The 25,667-nt window shown below is 36.1% G+C and overlaps 1 protein-coding gene across 11 annotated transcripts in view; it reads left to right on the top strand.

Annotated features, from left to right (window-relative positions):
• NAA16 (N-alpha-acetyltransferase 16, NatA auxiliary subunit) overlaps positions 1–16,969 on the top strand; it is a 65,777-nt gene extending 48,808 nt beyond the window's left edge. For 9 of the 11 annotated variants that reach the window (XM_043579721.1, XM_043579702.1, XM_043579694.1 and 6 more), the window contains 9 exons: positions 1,246–1,374; positions 6,699–6,912; positions 7,994–8,187; positions 9,407–9,515; positions 9,951–10,049; positions 10,378–10,521; positions 14,097–14,216; positions 14,336–14,433; positions 15,560–16,969. In XM_043579721.1, coding sequence (XP_043435656.1) covers positions 1,246–1,374; positions 6,699–6,912; positions 7,994–8,187; positions 9,407–9,515; positions 9,951–10,049; positions 10,378–10,521; positions 14,097–14,216; positions 14,336–14,433; positions 15,560–15,757 — 1,305 coding nt within the window. In that variant the 3' untranslated portion in view covers positions 15,758–16,969. The remainder of the gene's footprint in view (positions 1–1,245; positions 1,375–6,698; positions 6,913–7,993; positions 8,188–9,406; positions 9,516–9,950; positions 10,050–10,377; positions 10,522–14,096; positions 14,217–14,335; positions 14,434–15,559) is intronic. The other 2 variants (XM_043579711.1, XM_043579731.1) reach the window with 1 other exon arrangement.
• Positions 16,970–25,667: the final 8,698 nt, after the last annotated feature.

Here is a 25,667-nt window from a genome sequence, read left to right as displayed (position 1 = left end):
CATATTTTCTTCTGGCAGATTTTTCAGTGTTTTAGAACCTGTGTACAGAGTTGCTGATGCAAGCTGGACAGTTCTAGTTGGTAAAGATTTTGAAATGAAAAATAATGTAGATTTCTTATAAAAATATGTAGTCACCAAAAGATGGAAAATATATACAGCCATAAGGAAGAAATAACATACACCCATAATTCCATTCACTGAGAGATAACCAGTTTTTACACTTTTAATGAGAATACTGAAATTGGAACAGGTCACAAAAAATGGGTGTGAAAAAGAACTGAAGACTGAAATTATTGATGAATATGTATCTTTGCCATTTTTCCCTGGGGTCACATAAAATATATTTGAAATAACTCTTCTAAATTGTGATAAAACTCCAGTGGCCCTCCATTGAAACTAGGTACTTTAGGTCTTACACTCTTCTCAGAATTCTCATTGAACCCAAGTTAACAAATATTCTTTTTATTTATTTTTTATTTTTATTTTTTGAGAGAGAGAGAGACACACAGAGGATGTGTAGGGGAGGGGGAGAGGGAGAGGGAGAGAGAGAATTAAGTAGGCTCCATGCCAAGCTCAGAGTCTGATGCAGAGCTGAAATTCACAACTGCAAGATCATGATCTAAGCCAAAACAGGAGTCTGACACTTAACGGACTGAGCCACCCATGTGCCCCTAAGTTAACAGATATGCTTTACAAATTCCCTTATTTGGCTTTGTCAGCCTAATGCAAATGGGAGGAGTTGGTATGGAACAAGAAGCAGACCCAGGGACACAAAGATAGTGCCAGCTGATAGCCTGAGGTGGAGGGAGGAGACCAGGAAACCAAAGGAGCCCTGGAACTAACAGATTCAGCAGTAACTGGGTATACATCACAGTGACCGAGTCAGCAAGGAAAGGTTAAGCAGCGGTTGCTTAAAAAGAAAATAAGCAGTGCTTCCTAAGGATTACTGTTAAATATTTTAAATATTTCAGTAAATAAGTATTTTAAATAAAAGTGTTCAAAAACTTAGTTTCAGCAATCTGGAGTCTTTTCTGGGTAGGGTGTTGAATACCCCAACAGAGCTGGGTAAATAAGACATTATGTAATTTCGCATCAGTAGGAGCCTTTGGAAGAACCTTGAGCTATTTGTCTATTGCTATGTATTGTCATAATGATACTTGTAGCCACAGTTGTAAAAGAGAAAATGAGGTCTTTAGGATCTCTTTTGTTGTTTGTGTCCTATATTTATGAATGCTTCTGTTTCAGGAAGGAACATCTGCTATGGAAAATCTAAATGAGATGCAATGCATGTGGTTTCAGACAGAATGCATTTCAGCTTACCAGCGTTTGGGGAGATATGGGGATGCCTTGAAAAAATGCCATGAAGTAGAAAGGGTAAGTTGTAGAACTTTGACTTTACTTTTCTCCTGTAAGGTGACGAAAAAAGCGGGTTGATTTCTACATGGGATCATCTACCTGTTCTGCTTTGGAAACTTCACTGTGAAAAACATCCTTGGTCTTTAGCTTTTCAAACATTCAGAAGTTGTGAATAAGTGATTGCTTTGTTTTGATCCTCAAATGGTTATGATTGAGACAGGTCTGCGTAATTTGGTCTGAGGGAAGAAGGAAAAGATGAATTTATCAAGCCATTACTGTTATTATTAACATATATTCAAAATTTGTGTTTCCTAATCCGGCCATTATTTGATCTCCTCACTAGCCCAGAAGGACACACAAGCTGATGGCCACCTCTTTCCCCTTTACGTCAGGATCTGCTCTGGAGCCAGCCTCTCTCCAGTTTGTCTTCCCAGGATACTTGTTCTCACGTCCGATACTTTGTACAGCAATCTGTGGCTGGTTTGCAGGCTTATTTTATTACTTGCTTTTAGGATTATGTGTGATATGTCCTAGTGAGGGGACTTTTCTTTTCCTTTGTGTGAATTTTGTTTTCCTGTTCTTTGTCATCTCTGAAGCACTCTCCTTCCAAATGGACAACAGGAGGAAAAGAGCCACAAAAGCACCCCTGAGGCAGTCCTCAGCAGCCCTCAGTTGTGGGGTCAATCGGCAGCACTGTTCCCATGCTGACGCAGTATAAAACCACAGGCGTCGTAGTCAGGTGAGCCTGATGTCTGCACTCTAGCAGTCACTTTGGCCTTTTTCCCCATGTGAAACTTCGAAGGTTACCCAAAAGAAAGCCTAAATCTTAGGGGGTGGCTTTTGCTGGGAACTGGAACTAGGATTATACCTGATCCCTTTTGGAAATAACCTAGTTTTTTGTTTTTGTTTGGTTTCTTTGCTTTTTTCTTTTTGAGCCTGGGCTTGCTTGCTATATCGCTGGGGGAAAATCCGTATCTTCTCCTTGAAAAATATAAAACCCTCAGATGATATGCGAAATACTTAGGCAATATCCAAGCATTCTAATTTAAACCCGGCTCTTATTTCTGTGATAAAACCATAGATCACCAGTTTGTTTCAACATTCCTTAGATTACCAGCACTTTAAAAGCTTTCTTGTTAGGAAGGAAAGATACATGCTTATTACCCAGGACATTCTCAGGGAGCAATAGATTGTTTCCTGAATGAAGAAGCTACTAGGCACTTATGGATCAGTAATTCCAGCAAGGGCATGACTAGATATTTACCAGATTTTCTGTGAAAGTGAAATTTGCACATCCTTAGGGTCATTATAACTATGAGTGTCTCCAGCTTCAGCCCCACCCCTCCTAATATTCATGACTATCAATAGTTCTCTTGGTGGTATTTCTTGAGAATTGTTAGAATATGATTAATAGCTCTTCCATTACTAAGTTTCATTTAGATTATGCTCTCCCTTAAATTTTTAGTGACTTTTGTCTGAGTAACATGAAATAAAAGTCTGTAATGTCAGATAAACTGTGTCTCTCATTCAAGAAATAGGATTTGACTGGTAAAAAGCATTTTTGAAGAAAAAAAATAGAAAACCATTGGCTATCAGAGATTAAAATAGGCAGAAATTGTCGCCCTCTGGTCATGTTATATAATCATTTCTAGAAACTTTACTGTTTCTGTTTTGGATTTGTTAGTGCTTGAGGACAGAAAGAACCAGACACAGATAAGTGAGGGAAGAGCCTATTCTTATGCCATTTGTGAGCTAGTCTTTTATAGTGAGTTATTCATAGTAAAAGTAAGACTTAACTCTTCTAGTGTATGTAGAAATGTGAGTGCTTAGTATAAATAGGGTGATTAAATATTTGCCGATTAACACTAAATTAGTAATGCTATTAATTTCATTTCTAATAAAATTAACATAATCTGAAAGAATTCTTAATGATATAGTTTGTTAGGATTTAAAAGTAATTACAGAATTCAATGATTTATTATGATAAATATCTTCATGACCTACTTTTGTGCCTGGATTTTAAATATTTTAGTAAAGAAATGATGACCTTTCAAAAGTAAAACTTTGCAGTTAACCTTCACCTTCAATGAATACGGATGTAAGTTCAAATAAGGTCTAGGCCTTTCTTCTGCCTTCAAGAACTTACTCAAGAATTCTCCCCTTGAGGGCAGTTTCAGCCATGACATATATTGCTGTAAGCTTTTAGTTAATTGCATTTGTAATGTTAGAATTCTAGAATGGCCCAGGATAGTATTTTTTTTGCTTTCATCTTGCAGCCCTCATAGGATTTTAGGATTATATGTAAAGGTTATGAAGTCCAGCCTAATCTGATGTTTAGACATTGAGGTTTATTAAAAATAAAACAAAACAACCATCTTTAAAGATACTAGATATAAACATGTGTTCATAATAATTTTATATTTCAAGACTTCTTTCTTTTCTTTTTTCCCAGGGATTAGTTTCTCATTTTAGTATGCTGATTTATGTCTGAAATGGATCAGTAATACATATTTCTAAAACTTTATGATAAGATCTGGGATTTCTGATAGATCAGAACCATAGGCAGTTCATAACTTTATCTTCTAGCGTATCTTAACCTTTATCTAGTTGATGTGTGCTTTATAATAACGGATTTTCTATAATGGGGGTAGAGTTGCTTACTACCCTAGTTCATCTAATTATTATTATTTTTCAAATCAGAGATTTTTGTTGCCTTTCTGTATATGACCTTTTGTGGGGCTCCTCCAGGGTTGCCGAGAAGTAAGGGGGTGGGGGAATCTGGGTAAAAAGAGAGGGACTAATACGGAATTCCTAAAGGAAACCATGCTCTTAGGCCACGAATAGCATTTCTTTATTCTCTACTGACTCGTCTTATTTTGATTCAAGCCTAATTTTGACAAATTAAGCAATTCCTGCCCCCCCCCACCAAAGAACTAGTAATTTATGATGAGGGGAAGATGGAGTTAAGAGTGTGAGCTGTCTATTAAAATTTGGTTACCTGGTTTCTGCAGGAAGCTGATAAGTGACCGTATTATGCTGAAGTATGGGGAAGCTAACTTCACCTGTTTGTGTCATCTAGCTTATTTTTATGTTTTATCAATCTAGAGACTTAAAAATCACCCCAAGATAGTGTAAGGGAGATCTTTGTGGGGATGGAATAGTTCTGTGTCTTGATTGTGGTGGTGGTTACACAAATCTACACATGTGATAAAATCACATTAGAACTATATACCCACATTGTATCAATGTCAGGTTTTTGATTTTGTTCTCACACTATAATTATGGAGGATATAACTCTTAGGAGGAAATTGAGAGACCAGTGTCCAGGGTATCTCTGCACTACCTTTGTAACTTCTTATGTATCTATAGTTGAAAATAAAAGATTAAAAAAAAAAAAAAGAAAATCAAGCTAAGATTATTTAGTTGTTTCTTAAAAGGGTTCTACAATATAGCGTTTCTTCCCAAAGTAAAATTATTTTGTTAGTATCCTACTTTTTCTAATTAACTCTGGCCATATCCTGTCCACAACTATGAGCTTACTATAGAGTGATCAACATCCAGGTTTGCCCGGGGCAAAGCGTATTCTTAAGACACTGGACTTTCCTTGGAAAAACTGAGAAAGCCCCAGGCTAGCCAGGATAAGTTGGTTACCCTATATATGGAAGACTAACTGGAGAGAGGCAGCCTGTGGGCTGTTACTGATAAAGAGGCGGCTTAAATGTTTGTGGTTCTCTACTGCTCCCTCTAAGACTTGACCTAGAATATATGTCTACTAAAGCTGCTAGAGTATCTCTTAAAACTTGTGTCTGCCTTTTACACATAAATGTTTCTTAACTTAAAAAAAGGTCCTGTAATCTCTTAGATGTTATCATTTCATTATGTATTCCTTGATGTGGGGCATTGCCATTTTTCCTCAGTTGTATTGAATTTTAAGATTTGGTGCTAGACATAACTTGATTTATATTAACCACGAACAGCTTTATGAAACCTGTAATCCTTTGATAAAAAAACAAGTTTATGTTGATACTTATGAATTGATTTGTCTTATTGATGGGAGGAGTGCAATTTTTAAACACATTAAAGCATGATTCTTGAAGTTATAAACTAATGTTGAATGTTTATTTTTTCCCATTTTTTTCCCCTCCACACTGTGTACTTTTATACTTCTTACCTTAGAATTCTTCCCTTAAAGTCTCAGGTACTTAATGTCATTCTGTGTGTAGTGTATTTCTAATTATCAACACAAATAAAATTATGAAATGATGTGGACAGTTGCTAATGTGTCTTCTGCACAGTGAGTTAGTACTTAGGCCCCCAGGACAGAGGGGAGATGAAGTAGCAGAAGAGCTTAATTTGTATTCATGTATTGAATCATTCATTTTTGTGTATATTTTTGGAGAAGCTAAAATAGGGGAATAGAAAGGAGATGGAGGCAGAGAGGCATATAGGAAAGAAAACAAAAGTATCAGTTGTTTTGAATTGTTAATCATCTCCTTGCCATGTAAGGAATTAGTTCTTTAACTTTTCGGGCCATGAACCCTTTGGGAATTGGATCAAAGCCTTGAACTCTCTGCTTAGGACAATGTTATTATGCTTATTTATACATAGACTCTAGTTTAGGAACCATTGCTAAAATGGAATGTTGGTAGAATAATGGGAGTTTATTGAATGAGAAAAAGCTAGAATGCTCTGTGTTCAGTGAAATTTTTAAACTATCTTATTTGATCACTTAACAACCTTATGAAATTGGCTATGTGGATTTCTTTATTCCTACCTAATTTAAATAATTGAAGCTGTAGGAAATTAAGAGGTCACATGCCTGATAAGCATTTTCTCTCTTGAGTTAGCAAAAACTGTGCTTATTGAATGTTAGGCCTGTGCCATGCAGTAGGGATAGAGATGACAGGGCTTGTCCTCGAAGTTGAGTAGAACAGTCTGATTTGTAAACATTTAATGTGAACCTGTGTATATTTGACCTTCATTCAGAGCTCCGTTTAACTCTGCCTTGCTCATTTTGGGGGAATATGGAGGAGAAATATTTCACTAAAACAAAATTAATCAATATGTACTGATTTTAAGGTTAAAAAAAATCTGATTATCTGACTTATTACACAGAAATTGAGTGTCGTCACAAAAAGTGATACAGGGAATGGCCAAGTAACAGAAATTTAAGTTGAATGCAAAGAATAATTTGATGTTCTTTGTAGTGTTGAACAGTGGAGAGGGGCAACTAAGTGAAACTGTGACTGTGAACACTGTATTTGGGGTTTTTTATGATTTTCTTTCAAAAAATAGACATTACTGACATATATATAAGGGATAATTTTGTGTTTTTTTTGAAGCATTTTTTTGAGATAACCGATGATCAATTTGACTTCCATACATACTGCATGAGAAAGATGACCCTTCGTGCCTATGTTGACCTTTTGAGATTAGAAGATATACTCAGAAGACATGCCTTCTATTTCAAGGCTGCTAGATCAGCGATTGAAATATACTTGAAATTGTATGATAACCCCTTAACCAGTGAGAGCAAACAGCAAGAAATAAATTCAGGTAACTGAAAAGGAACTTGATGTAAAAGGATGGAAAAGAACACAAAATTTCAGAATGTCCTTAGCATAACAATACATACAAAAGCGTTTTGTCAAATGGATGTGAAGACAGCATCAGGTAGCCTGTATGCCCCCAAAACAGTGCAGGGGATGGGGGGAGCTTAGAAAAAGTCAGCAGGATCGTGCCCTGTAGCTAATAATTCTAAATAGCCCTAATTGGATGACTTGTGATCATTTTTATTTTTATTTTATTTTTTTATGTTTTTTAAATTTTTTAAGATTTTATTTTTTTTTTAAGTAATGTCTACTTCCAACATGGGGCTTGAACTCACAGCCCTGAGATCAAGAGTCGCACGCTCCATTGACTGAGCCAGCCAGGTGCCCTGCAGTCATTTTTATTTTTATCTTCAGTAAGGCCAATTAAGGAAAAATAGAAATGTCTGTGGACTGCGTTCTTTTTCTCTCTTTTTTTAAATTGTAAGTGAAAATAGCTTTGAGCCCCTTTGGGAAAAATACATGTTCTTACAGTTTCTAGTGCCTAGTTAATTGAAAATAATACTGCCAATGAGGATATCTGTACAGCTTTTTATTCACTAGAATGTTAGTATCTACAGATATTTGAGAGATAGTAACGTGGAGGCATATTTCGGATCAGATCACAATTCTGTGTGTATGCATTGTCTCACTTGTCCTTGATATATTCCAAGAGGATAGCTGGTGTCATCACCCCCACTATGCGCAGATTGGGATTGAGACTCAGTGAGATGAAGTGATTTACCTAAATAAAGTCATGTTATCATGTTGGGAGGCAGAACTAGGCCATAATTGGTTAATTTTATTTTATTATTATTTATTTTTATTTATTTTTTTTAGAATCGGTTCATTTTAGTCAATGCAGTATTTACCAGTTGCCTTTTGTGTGTCAGGTGTGTGATAGGTGGTGGCACTTCCTAAGAACCTCCATATCGTTGCCTCTTCCCCCTTTTCCCTTGTAAAAGCTGTACTCATACTGTGTATTGCAGAAGAATGTGAGGAACATGGAAACACTGACTTAGAATTTGTATTCATTTGGATATTTGTAGAAAACTTGTCAGCCAAAGAGTTGAAGAAAATGCTTAGCAAGCAGAGAAGAGCTCAGAAAAAGGCTAAACTGGAAGAAGAGAGAAAGCATGCGGAAAGGGAACGTCAACAAAAAAATCAAAAGAAAAAAAGAGATGAAGAAGAAGAAGAAGGCAGTGGTCTCAAAGAAGAACTTATACCTGAAAAATTAGAAAGGGTGAGATAAATTTACTGTCTTGATTTGGTAGAATTTATGTTACTTGGTTCTGTTTTGGTCACAAACGTGTTTTAATTACATCTGTAGATCAGAAGCCGTTTGTAATATTTCAAGGTCATGATACTAGTCAGTTAGTTTTGAGTGATAATACGCAAATTTTGGTTAATGCAGATTATATGTAGAATTGTAGTTGTGGTAGGCAGCATAATGTCCCTTTAAATCTCTTCACATCCTAATCCCTGGAATTTGGGAATATGTTCCATTACATGGCAAAGGGGAATAAAGGTGGCAGATGCGATTTATGATTGTAATTAGCTGGCCTTCAAATAAGGAGGTTAGCTTGGATTGTCTGGGGAGCCCAATGTAATCACAGTGGATCTTTAGAGTAGAGGGAGACAGCAGAGGGTTGGAGTCCTGTAAGGAGAACTCAGCCTGTTACTGGTTTTGAAGAGGGAATGAGGGAGCCACAAATGGAGATTGTGGGCAGCTTTGAGGAGCTGAAAGGGCCTTGAAACATACTCTCCCTTCAAACCTCCAAAAGGGAGGTGGTCCTGCTGGCACCTTGATTTTTAAGCCCAGCCAGACCCATGTTGGACTTCTGACCTACAGAACTGCAAGATAATGAATAGGTGTTGTTTTATGAACACTAACTTGTTGGTAATGTGTTACAGCAGCAATATAATTATTACATCTGGAAACATTTTATATATATTGATATGTTTTAGCTACAAAGAGAAAGCACTTCGTGGCTGGGATTTTCTCAAAGTGTTGGTAGTTATTTAGGGACCAGGTTTAGGGAAATATTTAGTTTTCAGGTTTATTCACTATAGAATCTAGTGTAAGTATTTCAAATTTGTCATTTTTTCCAATCACATGATACAGTTATATTTGCCTCTTTACTATAGATGTTTGAAGAATAAGGGGCTATCAGTATTTGGTGTCCCATCTCCTTAAGCCTATGGAATAATTTCCTGTATTTTTTTGGATTTTTATGAGATTATAATGATTTTATAATCAGAAGAAACAATAGAGCCATATCCATTTTGAAATTACTATTTTGAATTTGTTTACAGATGATGTTAAAATGTTTTCTTGCTTATTTCGTCATATACAGAGAATGGTAAATTACTTTAGAGACATATTAATATGAGATTTTGGGGGAAACTGACTTGTGTAGCTGTTTTTAAATGTAATAATTTTCCTTTCTGTTTCAAAATAGATAGAAAATCCATTAGAAGAAGCTATCAAGTTCCTTATACCTCTTAAGAACCTTGTTGCTGATAACATTGACACTCATCTATTAGCATTTGAAATATATTTTAGAAAAGGTAATAGTTTGAATTCAGTTGTTAATCCTTACTTATATTGGTGACCATATTCAGCATAATCTTTATCAAGTTAGATTGATTTTTGTTTCTTAAAGATCCATTTCAGCCTTCCACAAAAGGCTCCCAATCCCTTTTTCCTTTGCTACTCAAAACTTTTTGGGGTAACTAGTTAGAAAATTATGTTCAAATCCCTTTTAAGAAGAGTTTGAACAGTCATACAAATTGTTTACCTGAAGCAGTTCTACATGATTTCAAACTTTTCTTTAGAAAATAAAAGTTGTCTTTGATACCAAAGTCAGCTTTGAATTTTACTTATGAATGTTATAGGAAAGGTAACATTTTGTTACTGGAATTTAAGTGAGGCTAAAATAAAGTGACTAAAATAACATACGTAAATATTTGATGCTGTTACCTTTCCATGTTTTTCTGACACAGGGAAGTTTCTGTTAATGCTGCAGTCTGTCAAACGAGCTTTTGCCATCAACAGTAATAACCCATGGTTACATGAATGCTTAATTAAATTTTCTAAATCTGGTAAGTATGAAAAAAGGTAATATTTATGTAAAAGCAAGTATGACAGTTCAGAGGCCTCTCATTAAGCTGGACATTAAAGAGATTTGCAATAATGTAAAGCAAGGAAAGGATAATATTTATGGTATGTTTATAAATTAAACATGCTGGCAAAGATATGTTAGAAATTAGTGCATTTTTAAGCTAGAATATATTTAGTATTCCAAAGGAGCAATATTTTTACTGTGTGAAATGTATCAAGCTTAATAACAAATATAAATGTATTTCCATTGATTTTGTTTCAAAGGATAGATTAAAAATTTTTTCAATTCCAAATGTTTTGTTTTTATAGTGTCTAATCATAGTAATCTTCCAGACATTGTGAGTAAAGTTCTATCTCAAGAAATGCAGAAAATATTTGTCAACAAGGATTTGGAAAGTTTTAATGAGGATTTTCTCAGACACAATGCTACCTCTCTTCAGCACCTACTTTCAGGTTGGTATTGGACTCCCAGGGGTAAAACAGTTCTGGAAAAGGTTAGAATGTGGTGAAAATAAACGTTTGGAAAGATGTTCAACCTCACAAGTTATCCTAGCAGTAGAAATGAACGCAATATCATTTTTGATCTTTCCAGTTAAGGAAGGTCTGTTTGTTTGGAAAAAGGAGACGGAAGTACGGTAAAGATGTGGTGGGTAAGCACTCTTGTATCTCGCTGCTATGAATGTAAACTGGCCCGGCCATTTAGGAAAGCAACCTGTCCTCTTATGAGGAGCGTCACATTATCTGTGATTTTCGCTGCCATCATACTTTTGTAAATAATTTTAAAGAATTAATCCAAAGCAGAGATAGAGCTTTAAGTGCAAAGACGTTAACTGAAATGCTGTTAAGTGTGGGGAAAAGAATGGAAACAAAGTTGATGTATGTCTGATAGTAGGGGAAATAGTAGCAGGTTTGTAGTGGAATGGAAAACCCAGCAGTCCTGTAAAGGGATGTTAATTTGGATGATTTGTAATAATGGGGGTAAATAATTTCATAACACGTACACAGAAGTAACATACAATATAATTTCAACTGTAAAAAATAATACATGGGATAAAGGCTGAAAAGAAATACATATGAAAGCTTTAATGGTTGCCTTCGTGTGTTGTGGTTATGAGTGATTTATTTTTTCTTGTGTTTTTATTACTTGCCATATTTTATATTTTGAGGATTTACTTATATCCTGCCTGTACAGAAGGATTTTAGGGAGTTTATTCAGTTTCATAAAATGACAAAATGGCTTGGATGGACAAGATGGTAAACTGGACAAAAGATTGTGGATGAGGAATTGGAGACAAAATGAAGTACATAATATAGTTAACTAAGCTCCTATGTTAAGCATATACTTAAATATTTTAATTTAAGCTTTCTTGTTCTAAAGGGAAACTTCTTGATTCTGATGTCTATGGGAAAAAAAGTTAATTCCTGTGAAAAACTGCAACTTCTTGGTACAAAGGGAAATAAGAACTTCTCCTCAAGAACACAGGATAATGGACGAAAACATTTTTTTATTTTTAGGGAAATACCTTCCCAAATATTATGTGAAATTCTAAGGAAAAGTTAAATGTTGCCACATAAAAGTTAAAACACCATAAAAAAAAGTCAAAAGACCAGGCTGGCTGGCTCAGTGGGTAGAGCGTGCGACTCTTGAGTTTGGGGTTGTGACTTCTTAGCCCCATGTTGGGGTTAGAGGTTACTTAATAAAAAATAAAAAAAGAAAGAAAGTCAAAAGGCCAATTGGAAAAAAAATATTTATAGATATGTAACTAATAAAAGGCTAATAACATATGTAGAGTTCTTACAGATTAGCAATAAAAAATATAAATTGATTAAAGGCCAGTAGAAAAAATGAGCATAGAACATGGACCAGGAGATACCGTTATGGAGAAAGAGGTTATTAATTGAATGAATACTGGTTGCCTCCATTCTGAAAGGGAAGGAACACATCTCTCTTGGTCACTTGTGTACCCAGTGCCCAGCAAAGGGTCTTATTTAGAGATACCATACGTTGTGATGTTTCTGACCAGAAGTGTCCCCTTTCCCCCCTCCCTGACCTTGACCCCTCTGCCTGTACCTCCTCATCCCAGTCCTGACACACTGGTTGGCACTGTCTGATGTGCTGCCCTGGGAGCCCCTGAGGGCAAGGCTTGGAGCTGTCTTGGTCACTAATGTGTCTCCTACATTGTCCAGTATAGAGCCAGGCGTAGTAGCTTAGTGAATGGTGAATGAATGAGCCAGCTTGCTGTGAGCCTGCATCAGTACCCAAAATGGTCATTATCCCATTACCCTAGCTGGAACTAATGGTGAAATTAAGAGCTTTGAGCCCATATACCCCAGGTGTGAAACAAAAATCTCCAAAATTTACAGGAGAAATGTAAAACTGAATTTTACTGGAAAATAGCTTTAAAAATATGTTCTTTGTGAATATGCAAGCATTTTCTGGAAGATGTAGAAAGAACACAAATACATGGAGGTTAAATAAAATTGTAATAAACAATGAATGGGTCAACCAAGAAATCAAAGAGGAAATAAAAAAAATACATGGAAAAAAATGAAAATGAAAACACATGGTGCAAAATTTTGGGGATGCAGTAAAAGCTGTTCTAAGAGAGAAGTTGATAGCAACACAGGGCAACATCAAGAAGCAAGAAGACTGTCCAATAAACAACCTAATCTTAACATGCAAAGGAGACAGAAGAAGAACAAACAAAGCATGAAGCTAGTAGAAGAAAATAATAAAGATTAGAGTAGAAATAAATGAAATAGAAGCTGAAAACCAATAGAACAGATCAATGACACCAGGAGCTGGTTCTTTGAAGAGATCAACAAAATTGATAAACCTTTAGCCAGACTCAAAAAAAAAAAAAAAAAAAAGGAAAAACGACTCAAAATCAGAAGTGAAAGAGGAGAAATAACAACCGAGTCCATAGAAATAAAAAGGACTGTAAGAGAATACTATGAAAAGGCACATGCCAACCAACTGGACAACCTACAAGAAATGGACAAATTCCTAGAAACGTATAACCTCCTAATACTGAATCCAGAAAAAACAGAAAATTTGAACAAACTAATTACCCAGTAATGATACTGAATCAGTAATCAAAAAATTCCCAACAAACAAAAGTCCAGGACCAGGCGACTTCAAACATTTAAAGAGGAGTTGATACCTATTCTTAAACTATTCCCAAAAACAGAAGAGGAAGAAAAACTTCCAGATTCATTCTATGAGGCCAGCATTACCCTATACTAAAACCAGATAAAGACAAAAAACAAAAAACTACAGGCCAATATCCCTGATGAACATACTTGTAACAGTCTTCAACAAAATAGTAGCAAACCATGTCCAACAATACATTAAAAATTCATTCACCATGATCAAGTGGGATTTCTTCCTGGCTTGCAAGGATGGTTCACTATTTGTAAATCAGTCTGTGCGATACATCACATCAGTAAGAGAGAAAGGATAAAAACCATATGATCATTTCAGTAGATGCAGAAAAATTACATAGGAATAAGGATTAAAAAAAGCTTTAAAAAATACTTATTTTCTTTGTGAACATGCAACCATTTTCCTTTTGTCCCTCCACACTTCTCTGTGACAGTAATTTGTTCCTTAGATGTATTACTTTAGCGTATCATCTTTTTTTTTTTTAATTTTTTTTTTCAACGTTTTTATTTATTTTTGGGACAGAGAGAGACAGAGCATGAATGGGGGAGGGGCAGAGAGAGAGGGAGACACAGAATCGGAAACAGGCTCCAGGCTCCGAGCCATCAGCCCAGAGCCTGACGCGGGGCTCGAACTCACGGACCGCGAGATCGTGACCTGGCTGAAGTCGGACGCTTAACCGACTGTGATACCCAGGCGCCCCACTTTAGCGTAGCATCTTAAAAAAATTATTTTAGCTGAAATGTCGATTGATACTACAGGGCAGCCCATATTTATATTTCCAGTTATAGTGTTTCTTTGGGGAAGGATCGGTTGTTAAATCTGGTCTCCTGGTAAATGTTTAACAACCATCTCTTTGTGACAGAAGCCCTGCTTTGTAGTGTTTTGCCATTTACAAGTACTCCCATTGTGGTGCCAGGCTGTCAAGAGGATGCCTTTAAATTGGGAGTTGGGAAGAGACACTGTACCTGGCTCACAAGTTCTGGTAGGAGGCAGCTCCAACTCACTGCTGACTTTAAGTCATTGGAACCAGATTTTAAGCCACTGGTTAATGTCCATCAAATCAAAGGAGTTTGCTCATTTTGTAGTGTCTTGGTATTTCAGGTGCTAAAATGATGTATTTTCTGGACAAGTCAAGGCAAGAAAAAGCAATTGCTATTGCCACTAGACTGGATGAAACTATAAAAGATAAAAATGTAAAGGTAAGATTTTTCAGAATAAGTTTTACAAATTGATGGATACTGAGTGATCTGGCAAAATGTGTGTCTTTACAACCTAATTCTTAAGTGGGCCTTCAGAGTTGGGTCTGGATCTGGGTCACATTAGGCAAGTTTCCATTTCTTAGCTTCCTTTTCCTCATACGACGAGGGTGAAAATACAGGCATACCTGGGAGATACTGTGGGTTCTGCTCCAGACCACTGCAAATAAAGTGAATATCACACTAAAGTGAGTCAAATCAATGTTTTGGTTTTCCAGTGCCTATAAAAGTTCTGTTCGTACTGTACCGTAGTCTGTTAAGTATGCAAAAGTGTTATGTCTAAAAAACAATGTGCATACCTTAATTAAAAAAATAGTTTATTACGGTGCTCCTGGCTGGCTTAGTCAGTGAGGGTGTGACTCTTGATGTCCGGGTCATGAATTCAAGCCCCGTGTTGGGTGTGGAGCCTACTTAATTTAAAAAAAGAAACCTGTTACTAAAAAATACTAAGCATCATCTGAGCTTTCAGCGAGTCGTAATCACTGATCACAGATCATCATAACAAATATAATAATCATGAATAAGCTTGAAATATTTGCAAGAATTACCAAAATGTGACATAGAGACACAAAGTGAGCAAATGCTGTTGGAAAAATGGTACTGATAGACTCGCTCAGTGTAGGGTTGCTACACAGTATCTGCAAAGCACAGCAGAGCGGGCACAATAACACGAGGTGTCTGTATGACTGACCTCATGTACTTGGTTTAAGGGTTAATTGAAATGATAAACTGTGAAGGGCTTGGCACCTGCGTGGCACACAGTAAACACTCAGTACATGGGAACTATTGATTGTTGTTAATAAAGGATATTTCCAGTTTAGTGATTAGGTTCAGAGATTCACTTTTTCAAGTATTAGAAGCATATCGCTTTTTTAAGGCTCTGTCGATTTGATTTCTAAAGTGTTCCTGTTTTGAGGTGATTTCTTACTGTGGGTAGCAAGAAGTTCTTTTACACTGAGGCCACACCGGTTTTCTTTTGCTTAATTAACAAATTGCATCTTTTGATTAAAGTGATGGTTAACCAACATTTTCTCTTAAAAATAATTTTTACTTTCCCCTTTTCTCATAGACTTTAATAAAGGTTTCTGAGGCACTGCTTGATGGCAGCTTTGGGAACTGTAATTCCCAGTATGAAGAATACAGGATGGCCTGTCATAACCTGCTTCCTTTTACTTCCGCTTTCCTGCCCGTTGTGAATGAGGTCGACAGTCACAATGTGGCACTAAACCACACAGCTAACTATGATGTCTTGGCAAATGAGATTTGAAATCCCACAGAAGGTTGACTCCTGTAAGACTCAGAGCTGAATTCAGATCAGGGTTTCTTTTTCAGGGTGTATTTTAATATAGATATGAAATGAAATAATTGGATAGAATTTTTTTTTTGGATAGAATTTTTAAATGGAGTATTCTGTAAGCTTATTTTATTCTTTATCTGACTCTGCCAATTTACATAAACATGTTAAAAATTACCTGTTTATACTTGTACAGTTTTCTTAAACTTTCAAATTATCAGCATTGTGATGGGTGCTGTCACTTCTGTATCATAAATATAATTTCTTACTAAGCTAAGTTGTATACAGCCCCACTGTATTATTTTCTTTAGATGCTGGTTTCAGAAACTATGTTTTGATCTCTTACTGGTTTGTTGTATTTGTTTATTTGCTTGCCTTTTAATTAAAGCATGTCAGTTATAAAGTGTTAACTGTTAAAAACAATATGGAACTTTTTTTGGCAGATGCTGGGGTTTATTTTAAAATTTATTTCAGTTTGCCCTTCCTTCCACCTTAATTTTTTTCGTGATTTACCACTTCTTTTTTAGTATCCATGAAAATGATACTTTCTACTGAGTAAGGGTACTCCAGTTTTATGTAGATGATTCAGAATGTGGGGATTGGTTTGCTTCTTAATCATGGAAATTCACTGGTAAGTTTGTTGCCTATCTCTAGACCAGTCTTTTAAAGACTCCCGGGTAAGACTTATGCTTCCTTGACTAAATTGCTTGCGTGTCAACAAGTATTTGATATCTGAACAGTGTGCTTCAAGGGAGCATAATCGGGAAGAATGCAAATGACAAGGAAACATTCGTTCTTACTATTACAGCCAGGCATTGACTATTAAATGTTTTTGTATCAGCAAAATGAGACTTTAAAACTCTTGTTAGTGTAATTATTAAAACATGGTTCAGCAATATTTTTTTGGGAGGGGGTAAAGGTTTTTGTTCTGTCTGTACAGAAAACAATAATGGAATCATTCAGTAGATTTCTTTCAGAATTGTGTAAATATGTCTAATATTAATACTTCCCTTTGAGGCAAATACAAATTCAAAAAGGGAGATTTTATTTAGAGAAGCCATTCTAATTAAAATGATTTTCCTTCACTCTAAGCTGTTTAGATTCATAATTGTTAAGAGAAAAAAAAACTCACTGTAAAATAATGCCAACCTATATATGCTGTAATAAATTATTTTGTACACAGTTGCTTATTTGTATTTGTGTTATTCACACAAAATATTTTTACAAGATGTTTTTCCTTTTTCTTTGAGGGAATAAAAACTTAATCATCTTAATTTTTACAAGTTTTTAGAAAGAAAGTTGGTTATTAAAGAATAAACACCTACCAATAAACTCTGGTGCCACAGCAGCTTGACTTCTTTTTTAGTGTTTTAATAATTTTAGAACTAGGTAACCTTTGTCACTAAATAATCCTGGCAAATCTGTAATGTGTTATGTTACTTTCAGCAAGAAGCCACTTGCATAGAGATTCCCGTTAATTGTAATTAATGTAGAATTTGTGCTGCAGTGGCAGTCTTTAAATTTTTTCTTTATTTTTATTTTTTTCAGCAGCAGCAGCAGCAGTCTTTTAAAAAGTATTCCATTGGGATCATTTAGGGTTTCTGAGAATTATTGGGTGGATACACTTGAAATGTGAGGAGTCAGGTTCAAGGTATGGAAGGCAGGATACAGGGTGAAATCTAGTCAGCGGATAGAGGTTGTATCTGTTCTCCCTACTCCCATCCCACTTTGAGTGTAAACATTAAATAATCCTGGGATATGGTTGGGGATCCTTCTTAGTTAAGGGAGGCAAGGGTGTGTCATGTCCCACACACCACCACCCCCCCCACCTCTTATCGCCACCCTGCCTGCCTCCAACCTTGGCAGATTGCCCTTTACAGTTTGGAAAGCTAAAGGACAGGCATCTGAGACCCAAATACTTAGAGAAATGTCTAGTCTCAAGAGAAAAGTGAGAAGTCCTTTGTCTTGGGTGAACCTGCCAAGTTTATCAGAACAGATAGGAACAGACACAGAGTCAAGGCATAATGTGGTAATTTAAGAATTTGGCTTCAAGTTTCTTGTGATTTCTTTCTTGAGGAACTGAATGAGTTTCATGGGCAAAGCCTAGAAGATAAAGAACCATAACTCAGTTTATATTTATTGAACACCTATTATGTGTCACACTATTCTAGGTATGACATACACAGTAGTGAACAAAATTAAATCCTATTTTCATGGAGTTTTTTTTTCTAGTGGGAGGAGAGAGAAACATATAGGATATGATATTAGGTAGTGATAACTACCATGAAGAATAATCAAGCACAGTATGAGAGTAGTGTTGATTATAGTGAAATTTTAGAATATCAGAGAAAATAGTCTCAAAGTTTACAGAGAAAAAGAGCAGATTATTCTCAAAGGAAAGAGAAGCAGATTTATGAAAGGCATCACTGAATATTGAAGAAAACATTCCCTCTGGATTTTTTGAAGAAAAATACCTTTGAATTTAAAATTTTATATCCAGCCAAATTAGTGTTGGAATGCGACAGCATAAATATCCTCAAGTATACAGACCTCAGAAGATTTCTCCTTACAAATGTTATCACAAAAAATGCTTTCGGAGCAATATTAAAAGATACAAAATCTGGAAGATGCTATAAGAGATATGGAAGAAAAGTAATCAAGTATTTTTGTAAACTGTACTGTTATCTTTAGAGAAACTTTACAACTGTTAAAATTCTAGGCATTACTATCATGATTGGAGTTGGAGGTATTGACTAAGACATACAAGAGAGTTAAAATGCCTTTTTTTTTTTTTTTTTTAATGTTGATTTTTGAGAAAGAGCATGAGCAGGGAGAGGGGCAGAGAGAGAGGGAGACACAGAATCCGAAACAAGCTCCAGGCTCTGAGGTGTCAGCACAGAGCCTGACAAGGGGCTTGAACCCATGAACCATGAGATCATGACCTGAGCCAAAGTCAGATGCTTAACTGATTGAGTCACCCAGGTGCCCCTATAATGCCTCTTGTTAAAAGGAAGTTACAGAGATTGAAAAGATTAAGAAATTGAGTAAACAAACATGAATTTGATTATAAAAACTACTGTAAGAATACAAATAAAATGTAAAACAAAAATGAGAAGTAACTCAGTTTGTCTAGTGGGAAGCAGAAAGAGTGAACAGAGAAAGATTACAGTAAATGGAAAATTAAGTGGCAGAAATTTGGATGTAGCACTGATTACAGGTAAATATGAATGGGTTAAATAACCAAATAGAAGATTCTGGTTGTATTAATCGTTTACAAGAGACACCTAAAAACAAAAATTTAAATAAAAGGATGGAAATAGATATAGCAGGCTAAAATGAACCAAAATAAGGTGGAATGTAGTCCAAATAAGAGAATTTAATGCAAAATATAATAACAGAGACATTATTACACAGTTGGCCCCTGAATAACATGGGTTTGAACTGCGTAGGTCTTTTTATACATTGACTTGTTTTTATAAATACAGTATAGTACTGTAGAAGTATTTTATTTATGATTTTCTTAACATTTTCTTTTCTCTAGCTTACTTTATTGTAGGAATACAATGTATAATATAACATACAAAATATATGTTAATCAATTTTTTGTCATTGGTAAGGCTTCTGGTCAACAGTAGGCTTAGCAGTTTTTGGATAGTCAGAAGTCAATACCTCAGGATTTTCAGTTGCGTAGGGGGTCAATACCATTAACCCCTGCTTTGTTCAACTGTATATTGGTTTAAAAAATATGAGTTTTTTAAAAATGAATTTTTAATGCTGAAAATTAAACTGTAAAAAATTAATGGTAAAATGTTTAACTGTATGGTGATGATGTTAATTAAACATTGCGATTATATATATATCTTGAATCATGTACACCTGAGACTAATATGTCAATTTTATCTGGAAAAAAATATTAAGTATATATCTATTAACTAATGTTAATAATTATGTTTAACGCTAATTAAACATTGCAATCATATATATATATATATATATATATATATATGAATGTATATATCTATCTTGAATCATGTACACCTGAGACTAATATGTCAATTTTATCTGGAAAAAAATACTAAGTATTTATTATTGAACTTATATGCACTTAACATACCCTTACATTATATCAAGCAAAAGCAGTGAACTGGAGAAATAGAAATATCAACATAGTTAGAGGTTGTAATACACATTTCTCCCCCTCAAAAACTGAAGCAGAGAGAAAGAGAAGCAGAGAGCAGTTATTGAACATAAATTGTACAATTCCCTTGAGCTATTATGTATGTAGAATTCTACACCAAATAGAGTGATTGAGAATGGCTTACTGCTTTTAAGTGGGAAAGACTAAGAAGGCATTTCTAATGAGATGACGTTTGAATGGCTTTGCAGATCAGATATTTGGGCAAAGAGCATTCCAGAAGAACTAGAAAGGCTCCTTCCAGGTCTTGAGGTGAGAATTGTTATTAAAGGACTGACTGTCGGGGCGCCTGGGTGGCGCAGTCGGTTAAGCGTCCGACTTCAGCCAGGTCACGATCTCGCGGTCCGTGAGTTCGAGCCCCGCGAGTTCGAGCCCCGCGTCAGGCTCTGGGCTGATGGCTCGGAGCCTGGAGCCTGTTTCCGATTCTGTGTCTCCCTCTCTCTCTGCCCCTCCCCGGTTCATGCTCTGTCTCTGTCCCAAAAATGAAATAAAAAATGTTGAAAAAAAATTAAAAAAAAAAAAAGGACTGATTGTCAGTGTGTCTCTAAGTTCTTTAATATGTCATAGAATAAAAACATTTGGACAGTGTAGATTTAAGTAACTATGAAGCTTAGTATAAGAATTATAACAGATTTCATGGGGCACCTGGGTGGCTCAGTTGGTTAAGCCTACGACTTCAGCTCAGGTCATGATCTCACAGTTCTTGAGTTGGAGCCCCGTGTCGAGCTCTATGCTGACAGCTCAGAGCCTGGAGCCTGCTTCAGGCTGTGTCTATGCTGTATCTCCCTCTCTGCCCCTCCCTGCTCACTCTCTCTCTCTCTCTCAAAAGTGCATAAACATTAAAAAAAAAAAAAGAATAACAGATTTCAGTGCCTACTGACCCCTGTCCTCTAAGAAGATTGTTAGGTCTGATAAGTTTTTAACTGAAATAGCTTCAACTTCTATAGTCTCAGTAATAGATTTGGTTCTCTGCTGTTTATTAAAGAAAATTGTTTAAGGATGGCTCAGTCGGTTAAGTGGCTGACTTGGGCTCAGGTTATGATCTCACGATTTGTGAGTTCGAGCCCCATGTTGGGCTCTGCTGACAGCTTGTAGCCTGGAGCCGGCTTCGGATTCTGTGTCTCCCTTTCTCTCTCTGTCCCTACCACACTCACAATCTGTCTCTCTCTCTCTCAAAAAATAAATAAACATTAAAAAAAGGAAAAGAAAATTGTTTGAATCACTAACCATATGCCTATTTAGCCCTACCTACCTCATTTCCCCGAATGTGTAGCTGTTAGTCCTAGTACACAAATTTCTGTTAGTATTATAGCTCTACTTTGGGATTTTGCACTTTTGGATAACTACTGCAATAAAGTGAACATTTTGAAAAAACTGATTCTATTTAATTTTGACCCAGAGAAAGAAGTGCTTAATGAAGAAGATAGACAGGAAGTTGCATCCAGAAAATGTGATCAAATGATCTGAAAGCATTCATAATCACCAGTTAAAACCAACAACCTGATCAGAACGAGACATAAAAACAAATAAAAAGAACACATTCTTCTGAAAGTGCAGAGCTCCTTCTTTCCCTACCTTTTCCACACTAACTCCTATTCATGATTTTGATCCCTAAATCCCTAAAAGTGTTTTGTGCCCCCTCCAAATGCATCCACAATACTGTGCACCTCCCATCATTACACTATTTTATCAGCTCAGTGTTTTTTATGTACCTCCTCCAGAGACACTGTGAGCATCTTGTTCACAATTATGCAATTGGCATATATGCCAGCCACCTAGTAGGCATTCAGTACCTATTTGTTGATTTACTCAATAAGGGTAGGAATGATTTCACGGTTGTTTCTGAAAAGGATGATTGCTAATAATACATTTTTTATTTTAAAATTTCATTTAAATCCAATTTAGTTAACATACAGTGTAGTAATGATTTCAGGAGTAGAGTTTAGTGATTTATCACTTACATATAACACCCAGTGCTCATCCCAACAATGCTCTCCTTGTTACCTATCACCTATTTAGCTCTTCCCCCTGCCGCCCCAAGAACCCTCCAGCAACCCTCAGTTTGTTCTCTGTATTTAAGAGTCTCTTGTGGTTTGCCTCCCTCTCTTTTTTTTCCCTCTCTATTTTTACCTTAATTTTCCTTCCCTTCCCTGTGTTCATCTGTTTTGTTTCTTAAATTCCACATATGAGTGATATCACATGATATTTATCTTTCTCTGACTGACTCATTTCGCTTAGCATAATACACTCTAGTTCCATCCATGTTGTTGCAAATAGCAAGATTTCATTCTTTTTGATCGCCAAGCAATATTCCATTATATATATATATATATATATATATATATATATATATATAAACATACATGCACATTATATATATATATATATAAACATTGTATATATAAACATTATAAATATATATAAACATACATACACATACACCACATCTTCTTTATCCATTCGTTAGTCAATGAACATTTGGGCTCCTTCCATAATTTGGCTATTGTCAATAGTGCTGCTATAAACATTGGGGTGCATGTGCCCCTTTAAATCAACATTTTTTGTATCCTTTGGATAAATACCTGTTAGTGCAATTGCTGGGTCATAGGGGAGTTCTATTTTTGATTTTTTGAGGAACTTCCCTACTGTTTTCCAGAGTGGCTGCACCAGTTTGCATTCCCACCAGCAGTGCAAAACTGTTTCCCTTTCTCTGCATCCTTACCAGCATCTCGTTTCCTGAGGTGTTAATTTTAGCCATTCTGACAGGTGTGACGTAGCATCTCATAGTGGTTTTGGTTTGTATTTCCTTGACAATGAGTGATGTTGAGCATCTTTTCATGTGTCCGTTAGCCATATGGATGTCTTCTTTGGAAAAGTGTCTTCATGCCTTATGCCCATTTCTTCACTGGATTATTTGTGTTTTTGGGGTGTTGAGTTTGATAAGTTCTTTATAGAGTTTGGATACTAACCCTTTATCTGATATGTCATTTGCAAATAACTTTTCCTGGCCTTTTAGTCTTGTTGATTGTTTGCTTTGCTGTTCAGAAGCTTTTTATCTTGATGAGGTCCTTGCTTTTGTTTCCCTTTTCTCGAGAGACATGTCTAGTAAGAAGTTGCTGTGGCCAAGGTCAAAGAGGTTTTTGCCTGTTTTATCCTCTAGGATATTGGTGGTTTCCTATCTTACGTTTAGGTCTTTCATCCATTTTGAGTTTATTTTTGGATATGGTGTAAGAAAGTGGTCCAAGTTCATTCTTCTGCATGTTGCTGTCCAGTTTTCCCAACATCATTTGCTGACAAGACTGTCTTTTTTTCCATTGGATATTCTTTCCTGCTTTGTCAAAGATTAGTTGGCCATACTTTGTGGGTCCATTTCTGGGTTCTCTATTCTGTTCCATTGATCTGAGTGTCTGTTTTTGTGCCAGTACCATACTGTCTTGATGATGACAGCTTTGTAATACAGCTTGAAGTCCGGGATTGTGATGCCTCCTGCCTTTGGTTTTCTTCTTCAAGATTGATTTGGCTATTTGGGTTCTTTTCTGGCTCCATACAAGTTTTAGAATTGTTTGTTCTGGCTCTGTGAAGAATGCTGCTGTTATTTTGATAGGAATTGCATTGAATATGTAGATTACTTTGGGTAGTATTGGCATTTTAACAATATTTGTTCTTCCAGTCCATGAGCATGGAATATTTTTCCATTTCTATGTGTGTTCTTCAATTTCTTTCATAAACTTTCCATAGTTTTCAGCATACAGATCTTTTACCTCTTTGGTTAAGTTTATTCCTAGCTGTTTTATGGTTTTCAGTGCAATTGTAAATGGGATCTATTCCTTGATTTCTCTTTCTGCTGCTTCATTATTGGTGTATAGACATGCCACAGATTTGTGTACATTGATTTTTGTATCCTGCAACTTTGCTGAGTATCAGTTCCAGCAGTTTTTTGATGGAGTCTTTTGGGTTTTCCATGTAGAGTATCATGTAATCTGTGAAGAGTGGAAGTTTGACTCCTTCTTTGCTGATTTGAATGCCTTTTATTTATTTTTGTTGTCTGATTGCTGAGGTTAAGACTTCAAACACTATGTTGAACAACAGTGGTGAAAGTGGACATCCCTGACATGTTCCTGACCTTAGGGGAAAGCTCTCACTTTTTCCTCATTGAGGATGATGTTAGCTGTGGGTCTTTCATATATGGCCTTTATGATCTTGAGGTTATGTTCCTTCTATCTCTACTTTCTTGAGGGTTTTTATCAAGAAAGATGCTGTATTTTGTCAAATGCTTTTTCTGCATCAGTTGAGAGGACCATATGGTTCTTATCCTTTCTTTTATTAATGTTATGTATCACATTGATTGATTTATGAATATTGAACCAGCCCTACAGCCCAGGAATAAATCCCACTTGATCTTGGTGAATAATTCTTTTAATGTGTTGTTGGATTCAGTTTGCTAGTATCTCGTTGAGAAGTTTTGCATCCATGTTCATCAGGGAAATTGGTCTGTAGTTCTCCTTTTTAGTGTTGTTTTTGGTTGTGGGATCAAGGTAAGGTTGGCAAGTGGACATTTTTTATCTTTAAGTAGCTAAAGTGTCTTGTTGGACCTGAATTGGATTGTATGTTGCCTTTGGCTTTTGGGAAACTCTGAACCTACAGCCAGATGGTCAGTACACCCCACAGGTGATTTAGGACTAGCTGGAGTTCTAATTATCAAAGGCCAGGAATACCTTTAAAATAAATCCTATCTGTGCTATCGCTGAATTCTGAAAGCCTGAAAGCCTATCCCCCTATCCTCACCCTGCTTCTAATCCACCAGGGATCTTCTAGGACTAATACTTTTGGCAGATCTGTGGCCAGTCTTTTAGTGACCACTTAAGGCATAAATCCCTCTGGCTTGTTCTCTCCCATACTCTCATCCGCATCTGTTTTCTCTTCCTTAGCCAAGCCTCCCTCTATGTCTCTTCCTTGTATTCTTTGCAACTTATCTTATGGAAGTATTCCACTCATGGTCAACACAGTTCTACACATCTTGTCTCTGCTCTTAACACTTTCCCTTTATCTTTTAACCTTAACTGACAACTGTAATTGAGATCTCCATTATGCAGCCCTTTCAACTGGAGTGCTGTTTATTTTCTCACCATGTGCTTGGAGAGACAGTTCACATTATCTTCACTCACAGCAACTGCTTCCAGCCCATTACTCTTCCACTATTGTACAAAACCCTATGTTTCTTTGAGATGAATGCCACTGGACTGTATTATCCTAGACCCCTCCTTATTGCTGTCATTTGTCCTCTTTCTGACTCACAGACTTTCTCTTCTCTCCAATCATGCTGAAATTCTGGATGGTTTTAGGATGTATTTGGTGCACTCATTCAACACCTGCCTCTCAGTTCCTTGGTCCCCCTTGCTTCAGTGATTTTCATCTTCATCCTCATCAAATTAACCAATCCCCGGGCCATATCCACTTCTTGTCATTGGTAGAAACTTTCACTTCTGAAAGAACTTACAAAATCCATGCTGACTCTGATCTCCGTTTCTTTTAAAGTGTTCACTTGGTTATTCCTCCATAGCTGTTGCACCTCATCTAACCCTCTCATGACTTTCTCCCAAATAACTTTTACCACCAGTCTTTAATACTTCCCATTTCTATCTTTGCTTTTATAGTTCCATCAGTTGAAAACGCTTGTCAACAACTTCC

Source organism: Prionailurus bengalensis, chromosome A1 (assembly GCF_016509475.1).
Source record: "Prionailurus bengalensis isolate Pbe53 chromosome A1, Fcat_Pben_1.1_paternal_pri, whole genome shotgun sequence".
Lineage (NCBI taxonomy): Eukaryota > Metazoa > Chordata > Mammalia > Carnivora > Felidae > Prionailurus > Prionailurus bengalensis.
The sequence above is the reverse complement of the archived record's forward strand: the minus strand, read 5'-3'. Positions and strand labels throughout refer to the sequence as shown.